Here is a 21,437-nt window from a genome sequence, read left to right on the forward strand (position 1 = left end):
CAGGCAGATTCACCAGTCATAATTTCTTTACAATGTGATTTACAGGTCTTACATGCATACAACAGGCTAATGATGGATGGTGGCCTTTAAGTCTCTATGTAATTCCTTCATTGTAATTAATATTGATTGTAAATCAGCCAGCACAAACACATTTTAATTGCTAACTGCATCTCTTAAAGCTATAGTGCGTAGTTTCTGTCACCCCCATGAGGAATTCAAAGTATATATATATATATAGATAGATAGATAGATAGATAGATAGATAGATAGTGTTGAAGGAGATGAACATATTGTGAAAATTGTAGTTGTAATGAGCAGAGTGGGACCAGAGCATTCACAGAAAAGAAGCTCTAGAGAGACAATCTCTTCCACAAAGCCTACAGAATAATAGTACAGCTTAATGACAAAGCCTACTGAATGAAAGTAGAGCTTTCTGAAAACAAAAGAAAAAGAGAAATTAGAGAGAAATTAAGAAAACATAAGCAAGCTGACAGTGGTGTGTGCTAAGTGACCTATTTACAGTGTCACACACACACACACAACACACAGTACATTGTCTGAAACCTTAAAAGTAATCACCCCTACTTTCTTACTATTTCACAGTATTTTGTGTTTTTGAATTTTGTAAGCCTTTTGTATTGATTTAGCCCCCCCCCCCTTAACTGTTAAATATATCTTTCTTATTGTTTGGCTGTACCAATATATGATCCACTGATTGTTGAATAAAAAAATCACGTAAGAACCCAAGGAAAAGCTCTGGTGTGCGCCTCATTTCTTAATACCGGTGGACTAAAGACCAAAGGACCAGGAGTTTCGACCGGGCCTCGCTAAGCCCCCGAGGTGAGTATCAGCCAAACCCACACTACGGCTTCACACCACTGACTATAGAAACACACGCCATTTTTCAGGGAGAGGAGTCTGAAGCATGTTATATACTGGACGCAGCGCAGCTGGCGCATGCAAATGTGACGTCATGAGATCGCCGTGAGTATTTATACCTGTCCTGGTGGTCGCGACACTAGTTGCAGTCTTCTCCTGAACAGCGGTGGCACTAATGAGCAAATGCTACCGACGTTGCTCTTTCTACAGACTAGAAGAAGAAGAAAAAGGTAAATAACGGCAGAACTGGCAGCAGCTTGCCGTCAATGCTTCGATTTGATTCAGTGAGCTGCTTCGTCGGATCAAGCCTTTCATTCACCATAAAAGAGCTCATCTCAACCCAGTAATTTTACCAGAGAGACCTGCAGTCACTCTGAGAGTCCTGGCATCCGGTTGTCGGCAAACTCATTCAGGCCTCCGTTTCCGCTTTGTCGCGCGCCGCTGAAAAAAAAGAGCTGTGCACGACCTCGGCTCACGCGCCATAAATCGGACGCGCCGGCCGGATATTACGTAATTTTGACGTCACAATGTCGCAAGCCACCTCGGATGCGTCTAGTATATAACGGCCATTAAGGTCGAGACACAGCGACCAGACGGCCGACCCTCGGCAGAAAAGGCAGCTGGACTGATTACTCTCCCTGAGTTGGTCAAAAAAGCAACTAGACGTAATACGTCTCCATAACAGCAGGCGGCGCTAATCTGTATTGTCGCCTAAAAATGAAATCCGGCAGCTGATTGGACGAATGCGTCAAGTGGGTCTGGTTTCTCCGGAAATTCCATTGACATATACAAAATGGACCAATAGACCCCGTTGCTCTGGACGGAGACCAGTGAAGGCTATTAGAAGCACTTTTCCGGTGATGGCCAGCTTTACTGCGCAGCCTCCAACTGAGAGAGACAACGTAGATGTGACGTGAGCAACGTGTCTGAAAGTTGTAAGTCTTCTGGTAGCTGTGCCGAGAGAAATCTCAATCATTCCCAATCTTACAGAGATGGAGAGCGTAGGTATATGTAAGGAGATAACATAAGCACAGGCTAATTATTGCTTACTAACATGCTAGTTAACATTAGTAATTAAACCTAAAAACGTAAGTCCAAACTGCCTGCGAGCTTCTCCTGACTATACGGTAATTCCTCTACTGTGCGACAGTAAGTCACTTGGTTATGACCCAATCGTTAGCCTATTTTTATAAAAACGTCTGCTATGGAGCCATAACGTGAGGTACAAGGTAATGGAGCCTTTTATACATTGTCGTGTTTCTTTAGAAATAAACAATGGAAAAATAGAGTCTTTAAACGCTTCAGGTGTAAAGTTATTCGCAGTCAAGTGACGTAAAAAAAAAAAGGCGGTCAGCGGAATGCTAACAGGAGGGGGTACCTTTGTAGCAACAAAATGGTGCCATAGATGGCTCGAGTTCTGAAGCGAAGCTTACCCCCTTGGGAAATTCAAAGACAGACTGTCATGGCGGCTAGTTCAGAATACAATCTCATATTACAGATGACATATGACCGGACGAGTTTATTAGGATCAGTCAGAACTGGCCGCTTAAATAAGAGCTACGGCCCGCCAGCGCTGAGTCCGCGAAAAAATAAATGAAAACAGTTTTCCGTGCTCTCTATGATGGCAGATTAATGAACGTGCCGTCGCCGACCGGGCAGGCCTCGGTTTTGATTTTTTTTAACCCGGTTCTCCCTGCCACTGTAGAACTTAGCAAGGCAGTCTCTCTCTCTCTCTCTCTCTCTCACACTTTCTCTCTCTCTCACACAGATGAAAGGCATCCCATTCTTCAATAGATAGATAAATAGATACTTTATAAATCCTTTAAAGGAAATTACAGTGCCACATGCAGCTTCAAGACAAACATAACACCCCACATTTCCTCTATTATCTTCCATACCTAATAAATTAAAATGTATTTTCCCCTATTATTGAGCTGAATGGTTTGTTCTGGGAGCTGTCCATTGCTGTGATGCTAAAATCTTTTCCCCTTCCAAAGTCAGCCCATTAAAACAAAGCTGCATTTACTTGAGAGCCCTTGTCATTGTCTGAGAGCAGTTAAAGTGATTACTCCTTCTCAGACTGATTTATATGAATATTTTTTCGCAGAGGGGATACAAAATGATCCATTAATCTACATTAAACAAGTCAACATTAAAAGAAGTAAACCATAGCGATATATTCCTTTCCTACTAACCATCTTGAGACCCCTCAGATTTCTCCTGCGACCCATTGGGGGGGTCCCGACCACCAGCTTTGCAACCACCGCTCAGCACCATGCGCTTCAAGAGTAGGGTCTCACAAGTGTCTGTTATGACGAGCTCATCTTTATTTCATGTTTTTGACGGATTTTACGCTTAATTTTCCCACCAAACCTCAAGTCTTTAATATTAAAAAGCACAAGGACGTAATTAAATTACCATGACACTCACTCGCTCAAACACCAAAGGAGCAGCACAGAGGCTGTTGCAGGGCGACAGCAGCAGCACCGGGGCATGGGTAGGGTTGCCAGCCCTTGAGTGTAATTCCGTGTGGGAGGAGGATGGGTGTGTTCGAGTGTATCTTTCCTTTTCTCTTCACGCGCTCTGCTGTGCGCACAGACTGAAGACAAAGCGCAGAGAGGAGTCCACCTCTCCTCTCCATGTGATGTGCAGCCGGTCGGCGAGGGCGCAACAGTAATCTCAGATAGCCTACTGTCCACGCATTGTTTTGTTTTTTAAAAGATTTTATTTACGCATATGGACAGTTAACCAAGTGCGCCTCTGCCCCCCCCCCCCGCGGGTGTTCACTCACTTAGTGCTCCCCCTCTCTCCAGCTTCAACATTTGTGAAGTGGCTGCCTCACCCGCTCGGACCGGAGGCCGTCCGGTCTCTGATCTGGTTTCTGGAGTCTCCGGAGACTCGACGCGCTCCGTCAGGGCCAGGCTTTGCGGCTCCCGGATCACACCCGAGCCACCCCGAGCTCTGGCGATGGAGATGATAGAGAGAGACGTTATGGACAAACTAGACGACATGTCATCGGTGTACGACTTCGACCCGATCACCGGCAACATCCCCGCCACCAAAGTAGAAATCACCGTCTCCTGCAGGTGAGTTGAAGCGTCCGCAGACAGCGAAGGGCGCAATCGACGGAAAGTTCGTGGTAGAAAAGTTGTGACACCGCCGCACCCTTTCTTTGAGATTTTGTTAGCATTGTTCAGTGAGAGGGTGATCTGTAATACATTTATCCAATACGCTGGTAAAACGCAAATGAGCTGCAGGTTTTGGGTGGGGACGGATCGACCAGTCTGCGTGGTTTACAAGTTCACTTATGAAGAAAGTTTATCCAATCTACAGTAAGCATTTTTTCTTTTCTTTTTTATCATTCGATTGATTTCTGTGGGGGGGGAAGTTAAAACACCTCTCACTGAAGACGTTTTCGACCTGTGCCATACAAAGGTGGTCTGAAGGCAAGGCAAGGCAAGGCAGCTTTATTTGTATAGCACATTTCAGCAACAGGGCAATTCAACTGCTTTATATAAAACATTAAAGAGCAGTTAAAAAGATGTGCAGCACTTTACATTAACTCATGCACGCTGACGTTTTACATGGAAAAGAAAAGGTGTGTGAGACCAGATGTAAGCTCTTATTTTTGGAAAACCAGTTAAGGAGACAAACACATTTTTCAAGCAAAATGCCCTTAATCCCTTTTTGTGGATATAGGCCTACTTTATATGCATAATGAGGCTTTTGTAGTGGAGCACATTGTTTGCTGTAACATCTTCTCAGACATAAGCCACCTTCATATCGAGCCGTGCTGTGTCCATTGTAACCACTGGCTAAGCATTGAAAGCCTCTTTGCTTCCTCTTCTGCATTCTTTACAAAGTACTGGATGTTAAAGATTCAAATGGTTACATCACATCCACACAGTGTCCCTGACCTCAATCGTAGTCTCATTACTTATTATTTTATTGGTATTATTATTATTATTCTTTTCAGAAAGTTTTTCAGGAGAATAAATCCTCCTGCGCCAAATAAATCTCCACACAGAGCTTGTTCAGTGAGAATAAACAGTCACTCCATTTCCCATTAGGAAAGGTTTTTAAAGTCAAGGCTTTCAACGCCTTTCACCCCCATCTCTCTTTCTCTCTCTCTCTCTCTCTCACACACACACACACACACACACACACACACACACACACACACACACACACACACACACACACACACACACACACACACACAGAGAGAGAGACACATCTATCTGGTCTCTTTGATGCTGGGTTTTAGGTTGGTGAGCCATCGAAGCGGAGTGAGTTTGAGCTATAACAAGCTGCGTGTGCATTATTGATGGCCTTTCTGGCGTTCAAGGAAGCTCACTGCCACATCTCTCAGCTCAGAGTAAAAAAAACAAAATCAAAAACCACGGACCCTGGCGAGAATTGAATGTTTCAATTTACTGAATGAACAACCGTTTGCTTGTTTGTGTTGTGTAGGAAATGGTGGGCGATAGTGGAAAATCCGTTTAGTTTCAGGCAAAAAGAACGACTAGCAGAGGGTTGCCTATACTAGTCAAAGCCCTGCATGATTTTAGATTTTGTGTTTTTCAGCTTCTAACGATGAGGTGATTGAGATTACATGCCTCAGTGATGCACAATTAAGCACCATTCAGGTATATGAGTGTGTGTGTGTGAGAGAGAATATATGCTGATGTTTGTTGGAAAAAGAGGGAGACAGGCAGAGTAGTGGTGCAGATGCCTTCTACCAGAAAGAAGAGGAGTTTGGGAAGATGATATCATTAATTGAAAGGGGAGTGTTGATGCTGGGGGGAGAGAGAGAAGAGAGAGAAAAAATGAAAGCCAGAAAGAGCAACGAAAGCTGAGAGAGTTCATCTTAGAGAAGCAAACATTTGATATTTGAGTAGGATTGTAATGGATTAAGACATCCTACGTATGCAAAAGGTTGTTCTCATAACCTATAACTAAACCTCCAATTTTCCTACATACACTGCAATTCCTGTGGTGTTATAGCAAATATTTAAGAGTAGGCTACTGCATCAGGCACTCCTGAAGCAGAAGAAATCAACAGCTAAATCTTATGGTCACATGCAAAAACTTCTAAGAACAGTTCAAGGCCTCACAAATCCTCCAAATCCTTTGTACAGATGTGGTGTGAGTCACAGTCCTATTCGAGATCGAGATCTTCTTTTTTTCGCTATTCTCCCTTTTGTCAACATGTACGTGCACTCTCTAAAACCATCAAACCATGATGATAGCTGTTTCCTCTGGGGTTAATACCCCTTATTACAGGCTACAGCCCCTGCTTTTGACAACGGATTATTATCAGGACCAATGACAAATGGAGAGGGGTGGGTGCTCTGTAAAAAAAGGGGGCAAATGATAGGTATAGGTTTGTCTTTCATTCAGGGAGGGTAGAAGAATGAAGGATTTGGTGGCCGGAAGTTGCAAACAGAGTTACATTCATATAGAACTATTTGTTCCATGCTTATGCAGGACGTCTTGGTTTTAGTTGCCTAACCTCAACCATACTTTATATATGAACAGACAGCCCTTGGGATACATCTGTCACCATGTTCACAGCTCTCACTGTTTGATGTGTCGTTTCCAGCACATTTGTTGTGTGGGAATGCTTGGCCTTCAGGAGCTACAGTTGTGTCAGAAATAGAAAACCGGTGAAGCAGTTTGACACTTAAAAAGAAAGAAAGAGGAATATGTGGGGCCAAATTCAACCTGTGGTTTTTCTTAAAGTCGTGTTTACACTTTCAAGGCGCATGCCAATCAATGGTCTGCTGCCTGGGGATTAATGAAGGGAGAATGGTGCAATTGGCATGTGGACAGGAAAGCAGAGGTGTAAATCGTACAGCCACAAAGCCAAGCCACAGTCTCCTTGTTCAGCCCTTTGTTCAATCCCTCTGTTGCCTTCACACGCAGCACAAAGTCTGCTCTGACATTACTGCTCCACTGTCACACTTAATGTGTCTAAGGGCTAGGCGGTATGTCGACTTTTTAAATTATATAGATATATGGGATGAAAACAATTCTGTTCATATACAGTAGTTTGATGTTGCGTAACATGACCCATTTCTTCCGTAAAGCCATGCTGTCATGTCAGGCAGGCTTGTTCACTTTATAGATGAAATGAAAATCAATCCTAAAATAACATATGAGTTGAAATGCAAAATAACATTCACTGCGTTTTGGAGTGTTATAAGAGTAAGTAGCTTGTTTGGGGAATAGCTCAGTGTGTAGCCTACTGTGTGTGAGAGAGAGCCAGTGGAAAACGGGGGATGCGCTCAGAGCAGACAGCTATTGGCCATTGGAGCAGAGCAGCGATTAACAGTCAAGTTGTAAATATACAGTGTAGAGCAGAAAAGGAAAACCTGTTATTGTACTTAGTCCGTTATTGTTATAGAAAACAACTGAAGGAGCATTCCCAGAGAGACCTGCTTTTATTTAAAGTAGGCTATTTATTTTGGATAATTTTTCATTCAAATGTGTTGCAGCTGTATATTTTCAAAAAGGGAAGAAAACCATGTCTGCATTTCATTAGATAGTCTGTTTTAAAAAAAGTGCTTGTGTATTATAGAGTAGGTCAGTCAGTGGAAGAGCACCAGCTGCTGAGAGCGATATTGATAAGCAATGACCTCACCTGGCATTACTGTGTGCAGGACCATGCAAAGCCAATGCAAGAAATCCACATAACCAAGCTACCAGGTTTCTGAGTTTGCAAAGCCAATAATTCTCTTTCATTTTACCACAATTGTAGACCCACAGCCCAGCGACTACCAGAAGGTAGTTAAACAGCACTAACTTGTGTTCTGAAGGTGTTTTCACAATCCTCAAAGATTCCTCTTAGCATTTGGATGGAAAAAAAATGCATGTTAAAAATCTGTTTCCCAAGTAGCAACTCTTGACATGTTCTTGCTCTATACGGGCCTAAAACCGAGACCCAAACCCAGACCATAACCATACCTTTCAAATCTGACCCGACTGAACCCGCCTAGTACTGCCCAATTTCAGACCTGAATCCAAGACCTGAAAACAACCAAAAACAAGTATACAGTAGCTGGCTGTGTAAGACACATCTTGGCTCTTACATGTATGTGCAAGGGGCTGATGGGAAACAAATACGGCTCAGGAAGGGAGAGGTGTGATTGTCAACAAGCACTGGGTCAAAGTTCACATCGACTGAAGTCAGAGCAGAGAGAACCAATTAAATTATTAATGGATTGTCCTTTTGTTGAGAGTGACATCCAATCTAGGATCTTCAATAGGGTGAAGATGGATCTTGTAGCTGCTGAATTTTATGCTAATTTGTGGCTTGTGGTAGTAATATAATGTTTCTATTCCTGTAGTTGCATGGCTGCCTAACAGCGAGGATTTCTAATCTTAATTCCTGAGTGCAGGGTATTGCATTGCATGTGTTGCTATGATTAAATTATTCTGCTAAATGTCTGGATGGTCTTGATTTGCATACAGCTTTGTGCTTATGGGGACCCTGGTTTCAGCATCTGATAGGTTCCTCTACGGATCTGGGACAATTATGAAAGCATCTCACACAGTGTGGAAAAGCCCTCGGGATATCTGACGCCACATCTTATCATCAAGCTGATTTCCCATGCTCTTTCACATGACATCTCTCTAGGTTTGCGCACTTTTGGTGTGAATACGTACTGCACCACAAGATTCATGGAAGCTAATTAACCATATGAAGAATGTGGTGCATAAAACATGAGCTCAGCTTTGCAAACTGCAACATAATCATCTTGCAGATGACCCACCACCACCAAAAGTGAGATAAACCCCTCTCTGTCCTCTCTCCCGCCATCTCTCTCTCTCTTTCTTTCTCTCTGACACACATGCTGTCAGTAATTTTGTGGCACAACAGACTGGGCACACTGCCCGATGCCACACAGCCCAACTGACTTAAGCTGGTTAGAGAAAATTAGTTATGGAGAGGCATGGAGAGAGGAAACACAGTGTGGATGGTAAGGAGCAGATAAACCAAGAAAGACGGAGATGAGAAGCATATGGAGGTGGGCATGTTCATCATTGCACAGTAACTGGAGGACAGGGAGTGAATTCATTAAGAAATGCAAATTAGAGCCTGGCATGTTAAGAGAGAAACCGGCAGACAAAGTGATAGTAATATTACATTTTTTAATCAGGTGATTTAGTTTTATTATCACCAATAGCACAGGGGTGAGTCTTAGTCATTTATGTGATGCAATATTTCTGTGAAATGTGAGCATATGACAGGAAATGAGGATCTTTCAAAGTAAACCCAAGCGTTGAAGGGAAAGCACAACTTAAATGAACGGACACTTCCAGCTACACACACTGGGGCTTGTTGATAAAAACCTCTTGAGAATTATAAATTTAAACGCTTTAGACAGCCCACAAGTTACAGTTTAAAATGTTGTACATATGAGATACCAAGGACATATTTACTGGGTGCCTTTAGGTTCAAGTGAAGCAGTACAGGAAAAACACAAATTACCTTTAGGGGGGACCCAGAACAAAATGACAGTGAAACTACTTTTTTTTTTTTTTTAAATATGCAGTACTATTGAATAACTACAAGCTACAAACAGGGTAATAGCAGACTATATGTTCTTTCATAACTGATATATCATGAAACGAGGCAATCTAAGTGAACCCTGCAAAGGGTCTCAAATATCGATGAAAAAGACTAAATTTTTACAGTCAATAAAGTCACCTGTTATTGATCCGTGTAGACAAAAGACATGGAAATGAAGCTGTAAGCATTGTTCTTGTGTTGCAGGGCAGAGACAGTTTATTGTATTGTAAAGAAACATGTAAGATCAGATTCTTATTATTTGGATTTTTAAATAATAATGTTCTGCTTATACAAGAGAAAAGGCTTTTAAAGGCAAACATATCTTCAAACTGTAGTTTGAATATAGGACAGGCTCCCACGTAGTGGATGTGCCTGTCTGGAACGGGGCTTTTTCTCATGTAACCTGTAGCCCCACAAAATGGTAGTAGTAAGCTAATCATATGCTACTCCTTGAAAGTAATGCCTGGTTACTAGGTAGTAAGCTAGTTAGCTAGCTAATCCTACTTTACGCTGTGAAATCTATTCCTACCTATTTAGTTCTTATATTTTTGTTTTTTGGAAAAGAAAACAATTACAAAGACAAACCTAATTACGCTTGCTGAGGTATGATCATTGCTGTTCAGGGGAGGATTTGGCAATCAATTGGATGATATTGGCTTCCAAACACTCTGAAATTAACGCACAAGTTATATATACATTTTACATAATGTTCTGAAGCATAATTCCCAAAGCAATAATATTCCATTAATACTTTGGAAGTTATGCTAGTTAAGCCATCTTGAGTATGGGCAAGTATATAAGAGCAAGAAAAGGACAGACCAAAGAAGTGAGAAAAACAGCAGGAGTGAATTTTATAAGACCAAATTAAGTAAGACAAAACAGAGGAGCAAAAGCAAAGAGCTGATTTTTACTTCCATAGATATATTACAATTTTCAGACATTTGTCTTAACGCCTGATAATCTAGCAACAACCCTCAAATACCCAAAGAGTAGTCTCACATTGCCAGACCTATTTCCACTGCGCTGTGTCAATTAGGATTTTTGACCCATGCATCCACCCAGATCTTCCGGAGCACTCTCATAAAGGGTGCCAAATCTGTTTCACATCAACGTATCTGTAGTTTGTAGAAATGTACAATGCCAACTTTCGGCAACTGGGACGTTTCTTAAGCTGTGGTAATCATCTGCTTATAGTTTTTGCATTACATTTTTAGTGGAACAGTTTTCACTTATAGTTTTTTTTTTTTTTTGTTAAGGCCATACATATCTTGTTCCTTTTACTTCTCAAACGTCACTCTGTATAAGCTGCAGTGTTCTTAAGCTGGAGCAGCACTGGGGAACATGGCTCTGCAATAATGATGATTCTTCCTCTTTGCCTCTCTCTGACTCCAACCATCTCCTACACAGACCTGGCCACTTGGGGGCCATTACACACAATCTGGTGGAGCAGCTCAAACCTTTTTGTTCCACCTCTTCTGCATTGCTGTAGCTCTGTTTTGCCGATAGCCAGTAGACAGCTGTGTGGTCACTAGTGTGTGTGTGTGTGTGTGTGTGTGTGTGTGTGTGTGTGTGTGTGTGTGTGTTGTAAAGGATGTTTTGTAACAGCAACATGGTTCATTTGGGAGACAAATTAAAAAAACTTTATGAAGCTTGGAAGCAATGTATTTTAAATATGCATCAGAGATGTTGTTTCTGCTTACATAACTGTTTTTTTCTGTTTCTGCCTTCAAGACTGCATTGATCTACGTACAGCATATTGTATGTTGGCATGTCTGTGTGGAGCTGTTTTCATAAAGACCTTTGGATGCTTTTCAGCATGAAGCACTCTCTTCTCCTGACCTGGCAGAACCAATCAATTATTTTCTACACTCTTACTTTCTTTCTAACACCTTGGGTGAGTGCCTTGCAGACAGCAAACATAATAGCTGAGCCCCATTTACTATCTTTCACAGGTCAGTGCTGTTTTTTGGCCTTTCTTTCTGCGTCTTCTACACACTGATGGACAGACTGTGACTAATGCTTTCACTAAATCAATAAAGTGGTCTGTGGGCATGCCGAAAAGATTACAAATGCACATGTCAAGAGCTTGTATCCACACTTTAAAAGCATTATTTCCTTTTACTTGCTTAACTGCCTTGCGGTTGTATGCCTATGCCTCAGTCAAGTTGCAATTCACATCAATGTTGGTCAAGACACATTATAATATATGTAGTGAAGACTTTAAAGCAATGTAATAAAATGTATTAAGTGTATTTTTATTGGCAAAATTAAGTTATTGCTATATTGACACTATTGACACACTATTTCCAGTGAGACACATGCTGTCTTCACTTAGAGACTATTTTTACAGACTGATAGAGAGCTTTGCCACAAACAATCCCCTGAATCTCAAAGATCAGCAAAACCAATGAACTTGTGGTGGACTAACAGAGGTACAGGAGGTCCCCTGTCCTGGTTGTCATCCAGGGAGAGGAAGTGAAGTGGGTGGACTCATAAAAGTACCTTGGGGTCCTAATCAATAAAAAACGGAACTGGACAAACAACACTGAAGCCCTCTTCAGGAAGGGACAGAGTAGGCAGTTCCTCCTGAGGAGACTCAGATCCTTCAGTGTGTGCAACAGGCTCCTGCAGAGCCAGTGCTCTTTTCTTTGCGGTGATGTGCTGGGTTGGTGGCATCAAGGCTTTTGAGGTCAGCAGTCTCAACATGCTGTTAAAGAAGAACTGGGGAACTGGACAGTGTGGAGGCAGTAGCAGAGAAGAGGACGAGGGACAAAATCAAAGCCATCTTGGATAAGCCTCTCTACAACCAGCTGTGGCAAGTTGGCAGCTTGTTGCAGAGAGAAGGGTGAAGGACAAGATCAAAGCCTGGGAGTGTTCAAGTTAATTTCGAGAAACAAAAAACAGAGTCAAATGCCTTGCATGTGTTCACATGCTTGGCCAATAAAGCAGATTCTGATAGAGCACAAAGTTGTAGCCACGACAGAAGACAATGCTTCAAAAATGAATGCTGCTTCAAAGAAGCTACACATTCTAAAACACTGATGCTTCACACACATCTTCAACCCGGCAACACAGAAGATTGATGCAATCACCGCAGTTTCATGGTGGGTACCCAAGATTAGTGTCACCAATTTGGTATCCGACCAAATGTTAAATCTGATCACAGTCTCCCATTCTGTTCCTGAGTTATGGTGTTGAATAATGTCCAGGAAAATGTTTTTGCAGGGCATTATGATGTCCCAGTGAAGTTGACCTTGATACCCAATAATTCCCAACGGTCCTGACAGCAGCACTGTTCAGTTGTCAGCGTCTTAACACATCCATGGTTATAATCAGCTCTGTTAGCTGTGCTGCTGAGAATTAACTGTCCCATTCCTGTACCCATCAAATTATTTCATCCTGCACACTTGTATCAAGCTCGTATCTTTCAGCTCTTATAAGACTCTCCCGGAATACAAACGAGGCCTGGTGAGGCTGCGGTTGACAGCCGCTGAACATAAGTGATGTTGAGACCAAAAGGAAGAGTGGTAACACTCTGCACGTGTTAATGATGGCTCACTCTCATGCTGGCATTAGAGGCTGAGTGGCTGAAACGGGGCTTTGATCTGTGCTCTCTAGCTGAAGGTCTTGCTGGCTGACTGGCAAGAGCAGAGAAGTTATTGATAGACAAAGTCAAATGTATCAGGGAAGGAGTGAGGATATGGAGGACCACCCAGTAATTTTCCTGTTTGTAAAAGTAAACCCGACATTTTTATAATTTCGGTGCAGTATCAACATATAGTAAGTTCATAATCATGAATATTCCATCATTTTCAAATCTTGGTTAGCAGAAATTTGTTGGAATAACACAAACCACAATCTTTTTGCATTTCATATGATAAACACATTGAAACCAGGCATTTTGCATACTGTTCCTACTGCCAAACTTGAACTGTTTCTCAATCTTCCCTTAGGTCAGGGATTGATGAGTGTCATGTTTGATCTGCATGTGGGAAATCATGGGTCACCCGAGTCATCTGTCTAATTGGAGGAGCTATTATACACATCTGACCGGGGTCCATGACTTGCTTGTCTCTGCTCCCTGATTAGCATTTTATCAAAGTTACTCTGGACTGAGGGATTGCTATCTCATGAGTTTTATTATTTCATTGCGTAATTTGTTTAATTTGGATTCTCAGTTGGAGATACTGACAAACCCAACGAAGCTAAGAGTCTTTGAAGTCACTAAACATTATAGAGCTCACAGCAAATAAGAAAACGGATGCAGCATTTGTATAAGATGACCGATCACCAACACCCTGATAGAAAATTATCATTTCTTCACTTTCCTCATAAAGGATGAGGACATACACATTGCATCCACTGGCACAATTACTGTCATTCATGAGAGCAGATGCAGGAAAGTTTTCGATGTACTGTAGGTGCTGTTTAGCCTAGAACTCTAGACACCCTATCGACAGCAAATTTAATTTGCAGCCAGGGGGTCTAGTAACTCTCCGTTGGCTTGCGAGCTGGAAAAGCCAAACTCCAGCCTGGCCAATCACATTGTGTATAGAGTCGGTGGGCGGGCTTAACATAATGATGGCAGCGTTACGACGGTTCCGCGTGAATTCCCTGCTACTTGAAAACAAAGACGATGGCTGCTGCTGCTGGTGAACAGCGGTCTTTCGAATCGGCTTTGGCTGCGACTCTGGAGACTTGGCACTGAAGTCATTCTTAAAAAAGAAAGATGTGTTCGGAGTTTTGCCGACCGGATACGGCAAAAGTTTAATCTATCAACTAGCGTTGCTCTGCCTGGTTGTAGCGCTATCCTATTGCATGCAGAGAGAATTTGAAAGAAAACAGTTTATCCCGCCCCTCGGATTGAGCCCTGCCAATGGTGAGTTCTTTTTTCCCCCACAACCTTTATTGTGCAGTCGTTGTTTTTTTTCCACAGTTTATTAATATCCAATATCCAACGCTGTCTAAACTGCTCCAAACCCCAAGTTCATTGGGTACCCAGGAAGTCATGTGTGAAGTAGATCGGATGAACGGTTCTTGAGATATTTGAAAGACACACATACACACACACACACACACACACACACACACACACACCCACACACACACACACACACACACAACACACACACACACACACACACACACACACACACACACACACACACACACAGGGTCCTGGATTTTATAGTAAGATGCAAGGTCAGACAATAAGATATCAATGTGAAAAATAATAAGATATGCACACATCAATAAATTCTCTAAATCACAGATTTGCTGCGCTCTCTGTGCCGCAATTAATATGATGATATGTGTGAAATTGCATATAAAAAACTTTTTTCAACAATGAATATTGAGTACAGCCCCTTTAAACTCTAAGCATCAAAATCTTCTGATAAACAACACCGATGCATGAACAGTCATTTACGGTAGCCGCGTGATTGCAACCGTTGTGCAGCAGTAGAAGCATCTGTCCTCGGCATATGTGATGGAGTAATTGGAGCTTTAATGGCTCTCAGTCAGAGCTACTGTATTGAGGAAGGTGAGTCACAGCTGTGGACAGCTTCCATCACCTGGCAGTTACAAAAGATAGGTCTCTTTTCATCATCACTAGGACCACATACCCTACAGGTGATGCATCCTAATGGCACACAATGAACTCATTTGTTTTGAATGGCATGCCCATGAACTCAGGTGACTGGATGCTTCCAGTCGTTGCTTCGTGTCAAAACTTTCAAGAGTGGTATCAGTCACTTAGTGAGTTGGCTAGTTCTAAAAAAAATAAAAAAAATCAAGAAATGTATCTGCACATGCAGCGTATAATGAATGATATGCTTGTTCTGACACATTCAAATAATAATAATATCATGCTTATTTGAATACATTTTCCTGAAAAGGTGATGGCAATTTGAGTCTGCGGTGCTTACGTTTAGAAGCACTACCCGGTATGCTTCAGCTGATGAGCTCAGCCCACCCCAGGTATGTGGCCTCAGGTATTTCTCTTTATTGGCATTTGAGGGAGCCAATGAGCAGAAACATTGCAGTTCACTACCAAAGTCCCTGAGCTCTTTACCAACAAGTATATCAGTATGTCCAATTTAACCAAGGGCGTTTTATGATTTTCATCGAAGACAGTAAGCATTATTTTACATTACATTACATGTCATTTAGCTGACGCTTTTTATCCAAAGCGACTTACAATTGCTATATATGTCAGAGGTTGCACGCCTCTGGAGCAACTAGAGGTTAAGTGTCTTGCTCAGGGACACATTGGTTGATGTATCACAGTGGGAATTGAACCCAGATCTACCACACCAAAGGCATGTGTCATATCCACTGCGCCATCAGCACCCCTATTATTATTTAAAAACGGAAAGCACAATGCTAATTTGAGGCATCATTACTGCGGCTATGGCTTTATTTGTCAAAACGGAGCATGGGTGCAGTTAATTTGAGATGACAGCTAATTTGCAAATCCTTCACTGTACTTCTGGAACATGATTTCTAAAAATCCACAAAAAGTCAAAATAAATTCAGGCAATATAATCAATCTAACTTTTTTGGTGTGACTGAGAAATGATGATGATGAACAGTCTAATGCTGTCATCGTTAAAAATTATATTTTACAAACTGTGGGTCAGTCAGCATCTTGTAGTGGTTGACATATTATTGAGTTCACTCCCAGGAGTAGATGTGAGATTGTTTGCCTATTCTCAGCCCGCGTTGCTATTTCAGCTTTGGCTCTGGGCCCCGATACAGGACGGGATGATAGGGCAAGATCGTCCTGTGTGAAACAGCGAGGCTGGAGATGTGTGAAAAGTGCGTGGGTGAGATAACTGGATATGATTATGGAGCTACCAACGGCCTGAGGAAAAATAGATAACTGATGTGTGTGTGTGTGTGTGTGTGTGTGTGTGTGTGTGTGTGTGTGTGTGTGCGCTTGCTTGCGCGTGTGTGTGCGTATCAGTGCATAACTCTGTGCGGAATTCATATGGATGTCATTGCATTTGTGATGATTTAGTACAGTTTATATATATATATACAGAGGTGTCAAAAGTATTCACATTCATTACTCAAGTAGAAGTATAGATACTGGTGTTTGAAAAGACTTTTGTAGAAGTTGTAGAAGTATCAACTCAAGCTTTTTACTTAAGTAAAAGTGTAAAAGTACTGGTTTCAAAACTACTTAAAGTATAAAAGTAAAAGTAATGTAAGGCAGAGATCTTCGACAGGGGGTCCTCGGAGTCATTGCAGGGGGGCCTCCAAATTATTGTAAATTTTTGAGTCTTTAAAAAAAAGAAATTAAAATGCCTTAACATAATTCCAACATATTTTTAGCAAATATAAATTCCCACTGATGATAGGCTTACTGGCCTATAGGTAAGGTAGTCACTAAGATATCAACCCACAGATACAGTTAATCCTAGATTTACTGTACCACATATGTAACATTAAAATTTGATTTATAAAATCATGCCAACAATTAATATTTTAATAGCTTATGAAAAAAGGGTATGTAAGAAGGCTTTAGGTTGCCCTAACAGTTATTGTAGGCCCAGTTTAATATGCAACTTAATTTCATACAATATGTAGGCTAGTAGGGGGTCCCTGCTACATCTCACTTTAAGTTAAGTGGTCCTTGACTTAAAAAACGTTGAAGACCCCTGATGTAAGGGGGGAAAATGCCATTAAGGACAAAAGCTTAACCCCAAAACGTGGGGACAAAACCCCACTTCCACAAAAAAAAATTTCTAAAGGCCATAATGACTATAATAATGTTATATTAAAATCATACCTGCAAACTCAGAAGGGCTGAAAAAGGTGACGCATCTCTTCTGTGTTTTTCAGACAACAGCAGCTACAGTCTGGTGTTAGAATCCTCTCCAGTGAAATACAGACACACTTTTACACCATTTAGCTGTCAGCATTTTACCGTGTTTACTCCAACTGCTAGCTAACTGTAGGCTAACGTTACCTGCTGTCGAGTTAACTAGCGTCCCGTGCGGCAATGTTTCAGTTCCCTCTAACGTCCGTTTTCGGAGAATGTTTATACTTCTCATCCAACCACAATCAAATTCACTCTCTCCGGATGGCGCGATTTGGATAGGTTTTTTGTGTGTGTGTTTTTGAACGATGACGAGCCGGAATGAAAACAAACCGAACTAAAATAGGAGTAAAGAGGCTATTTTTAAAATGTAAGGAGTAGAAAGTACAGATAATTGTGTGAAAATGTAAGGAGTAGAAGTAAAAAGTATGCTGTAAAATAATTACTCCAGTAAAGTATAGATACCTAAAATTTCTACTTAAAGTGATGGTTCGGAGTAATTCACCCTAGGGTCCTTTGCACCATGAACTCGAGCCAAACACCCCCCCATAAGCTTTTTCAGTTGGGTCTAGCATTGGGAGAGTTAGCGTAGCAGCGTTATCAGCTGAATAGCTTAGTGCAGGGGCTAATGGACCCACGTTTGTATCTGGTAAATGACCCCACTAATAATGCCCGAAATGATACCAAACGTCTACAGTAGTACATATAGGTTATGTACTCATAAAACGATGGATTGGAAAGTTTGTAAGTACACCAGAAGTTTATGAACACTTGCCTGCTGGCTTCTGCTCTCTGTTGTTGTTGCTGCTGCCGGCAGTAAGACGAGTGCTTAGGGACATCTACAAATTACTACACGGAAAAGAGATGCAACAAAAATATTTTTTATTTAACTAAGTGCTGTAGTATAACTAGCAGGAGACAAGTAATAAATGAGGTAAGTTTGGAGACATTACCTTATTTAATCATTAAATTAATAAATATTTTTGTTATATCTCTTTTCGGTGTAGTAATTTGTAGATGGCCCTAAGCACTCGTCTAACTGCAGGTAGCAGCAGCAGCAGCTGCAGCAACAGAGAGCTGAAGAGAGCAGGCAAGTGTTCATAAACTTCTGGTGTACTTACAAATCAATCCATCGTTTATGATACATTACTATTTAACTTAGTGTAGAAGTTTGGTATCATTTCGGGCATTATTACTGAATTCATTTACGAGATACAAACGTGGTCTCTAGCTCTTCGCTAAGCTATTCAGCAATAACCTAACTCTCAATCCAATTAAAAAAGCTTCCTGAGGTGTTTGGCTCGAGGTCATGTTCGTGCAAAGACTCCAAGCACATCACACAAAATAGAAGGTAACGAAGCATTTGTACTTCGTTACTTGACACCTCTATATATATATATGGATTTGAATTGAAACAAATTACTGAAAATAAAGCTGTGTGCACACTTTTTTCTGTCAGCTCTCAAAACAAGTCCTCTCCACTAGGTATTACTGATAGTACTTGCTGAAGCCCTTTTCAATATGTTTGTCTTTTCTCACACATTTAATCATTCTAACAAACCTTACTTTATAACCTCTGCTATGTATTTGGGGATTTCTGGAGTTTTTAGCCATGCCAACAGTGTGGCTCTGGGGATGGCAATGTCAGTCTGTTGGTCCACAACTTTGGTCCAGATTGAAATATGTCGACAATAATTGGATGGATTAAAATTTGGTATAGAGATGTATGTTCACCACATGATGAATTAAAATAACTTTGGTGATGTCCTGTCTTTTCATCTAGCGACACTATCATGTCAAACATTCAAGTAGTCTTGATTCTTTGGTTTATGACCAACTTTCAAAACCTTCCCATCAGCCCATAACTGTACTTTAATGCTAATTAGCAAAATAGAATGGTGACATGCTAAAGTAAAATTGCAAACATGGCAAACAACATAACTGCTAAATGCCAGCATGTTAGCATTGCAATTGTGACCATATTAGCATGCTGACATTAGCGTTTAGCTCAAAGCACATCTGCATCTCAGCACAGCTCCACAGAGCTGCTAGCATGGTTGTAGACTCTCAGTCTCAATATTATTACAGACTGCTGCATATTGTTTGTGCCTGTGTATAATTTGAGCCAATTTTTGTAAGATAAGCTAGTATCTCAGTCTTGCATTGCCAGACCTCCACTGTGCTGTGGGGTAAAGTCTTGCTAGATACATTCTGGGATAAGAGAATTTTTTTTTTAAACCAATCACAATCGTCTTGGTTCCAAGGAACAAAATAGTTCTGCAAAATAGTCTCAATAAAGAACTTGTTTTGGTGGAACATTTACACCCCAGCAAAAGAAAATGCCACATACAATATGAAATGAAGTTAACTGTTCACACAACACAGTAACGTGAGCCATTTAAATTAGCTTGATACATGCTTAAACGTAATTTCCTCTTACCAGTGAATCGCCATATGTACTTCTTTCATAGCAATCCCGCCAATCGGCCCCAAAATCCCAGTTAGATAGTTAATGCGGTAAACATAACAACACAACACAAGTCTGTACAATCATTCACCGAAAGAACCAAGCAGGCCTGCCTTATTGCACGATCCAAATTTTCTTTAAAACTTGCCATTTTCAGCGTGTAGCTTGCTAGCTTGAAGTTTGTTGTCAATTCCCGTAGCGAAGGGATTTAGAGAACGGCAATACAGAGAGTGGAAGGTAAGAGGCAAAGCCTGACATCCAGACCAAAATAAATGGACTGTATTTATATAGCGCTTTTCTAGTCTCAATGACTACTCACATGAACCATTCACACGCTGTGGCTGCTCGTCAGATAAACATTCACACACATTTACACTCCAATGTGTAGCATCAGGGGCAACATCGGGATTCAGTGTCTTGCCCAAGTACACTACAACACTTCGAAACTTCGGCAGGGATCAAACCACCAACCTTCCGATTGGCAGGCGACCGCTCTACCACTGAGCCACAGCCACTAGTATCTCATTAGCTGAAAGAGCATGTCATAGTGGCAGGAAGAGGAGACAACGAGATCCTCTATAGTGACCCACTTCACTAAAACAATCACACATTTTACACTGACCTACTTTAAAGCAGCTTTTAAAACTTTTTCTGTATTATATTTACAGTATGGGGCTCACTTTCCTTTCCATTTTGCTTTTCATCTCAAGAACCTTGCTGCATTCACTTCCAGCAGAAATTTAAGGCAGAGAGCTGGAAATGTCTTGGCACTCTTTCAATTGAGGAGGGGCACACAGTATGGTACAGTTTCCTGTTTTACGTTCAATTTCTTCTACTTACTTACATTTTTTAATTAACCCAGAAAATACAAGCTGATTTCCATTGTGTGACAGAATAAGCCACTTTTACCTTTAAAACTTTGAAAACAAAACATTATTTTGCTCATAAAAAAACAAATAGATACTGCAGTTTGTCAGGGTCCTGACCATGCAGTTTGTAATGCTGCCCATTACCTGACCTCTGTCGACTCGTGCTGTGGCACAATCCAGGCTGTTGGGGAATTTTGTGACTATCCCGAGCTTCCCTGCCAAGCTGCAGAGCTTGCTGTGTCTATCTGGCAGGCTGAGCAGGAATCTCCCCAGAGAAAGTCCTGGCCTGAATAATTCAACAGCTGGTGGGAAAAACGATCCTACGTGGTTCTGCCATCGATCCGACACAAAAGCAATGCCAGCACTATAGCTTAGACTCAGATGATAGAGGCAATGAAAAGAGCTTTATTTATAAATTCCTGCTGCTCATTTTTTTTTTTTTTTTATAGAAAGATGGATTACAGAATATTTTAGAGGAGCTCCTCCCTATTATTTTAAACTTCACAATATGTTTATGTTTATGTCATTATCAAAGCACATATATAGTGATACTAATTTAATATTGCTATCAACAAAATAATAAGGCAGTAATAAAAACGTACAAATTAAAGGACAGTGAAAAGATGAAAGACAGTGATGAAGGCCCAGTGAAAAATTTAATAACACTGTGCTGCATAATGCTTTACCCAACGCTCCTCTCTCGCTCTTTTAAACATATTACCGTCCTTCTTCCACCTCCACAATTTCCTCTATAGCTTCCTTTACGTTGCTTTTTTTCCTCCCTTCCTCATCTGTCTGCTTCTTACTTTTTCATCTTCC

General features: G+C 41.2%; 1 protein-coding gene across 1 annotated transcript in view; it reads left to right on the forward strand.

The window, feature by feature from the left end:
* Positions 1 to 3,342: 3,342 nt before the first annotated feature.
* Positions 3,343 to 21,437, forward strand: part of cpne5b (copine Vb) — a 135,063-nt gene continuing 116,968 nt past the window's right edge. The window contains exon 1 of the mRNA XM_039798418.1: positions 3,343 to 3,965. Within this exon, the coding sequence (XP_039654352.1) occupies positions 3,847 to 3,965 (119 nt within the window). The 5' untranslated portion in view covers positions 3,343 to 3,846. The remainder of the gene's footprint in view (positions 3,966 to 21,437) is intronic.

The sequence above is a fragment of the Perca fluviatilis genome, chromosome 4, assembly GCF_010015445.1.
Source record: "Perca fluviatilis chromosome 4, GENO_Pfluv_1.0, whole genome shotgun sequence".
NCBI classification, from domain to species: domain Eukaryota; kingdom Metazoa; phylum Chordata; class Actinopteri; order Perciformes; family Percidae; genus Perca; species Perca fluviatilis.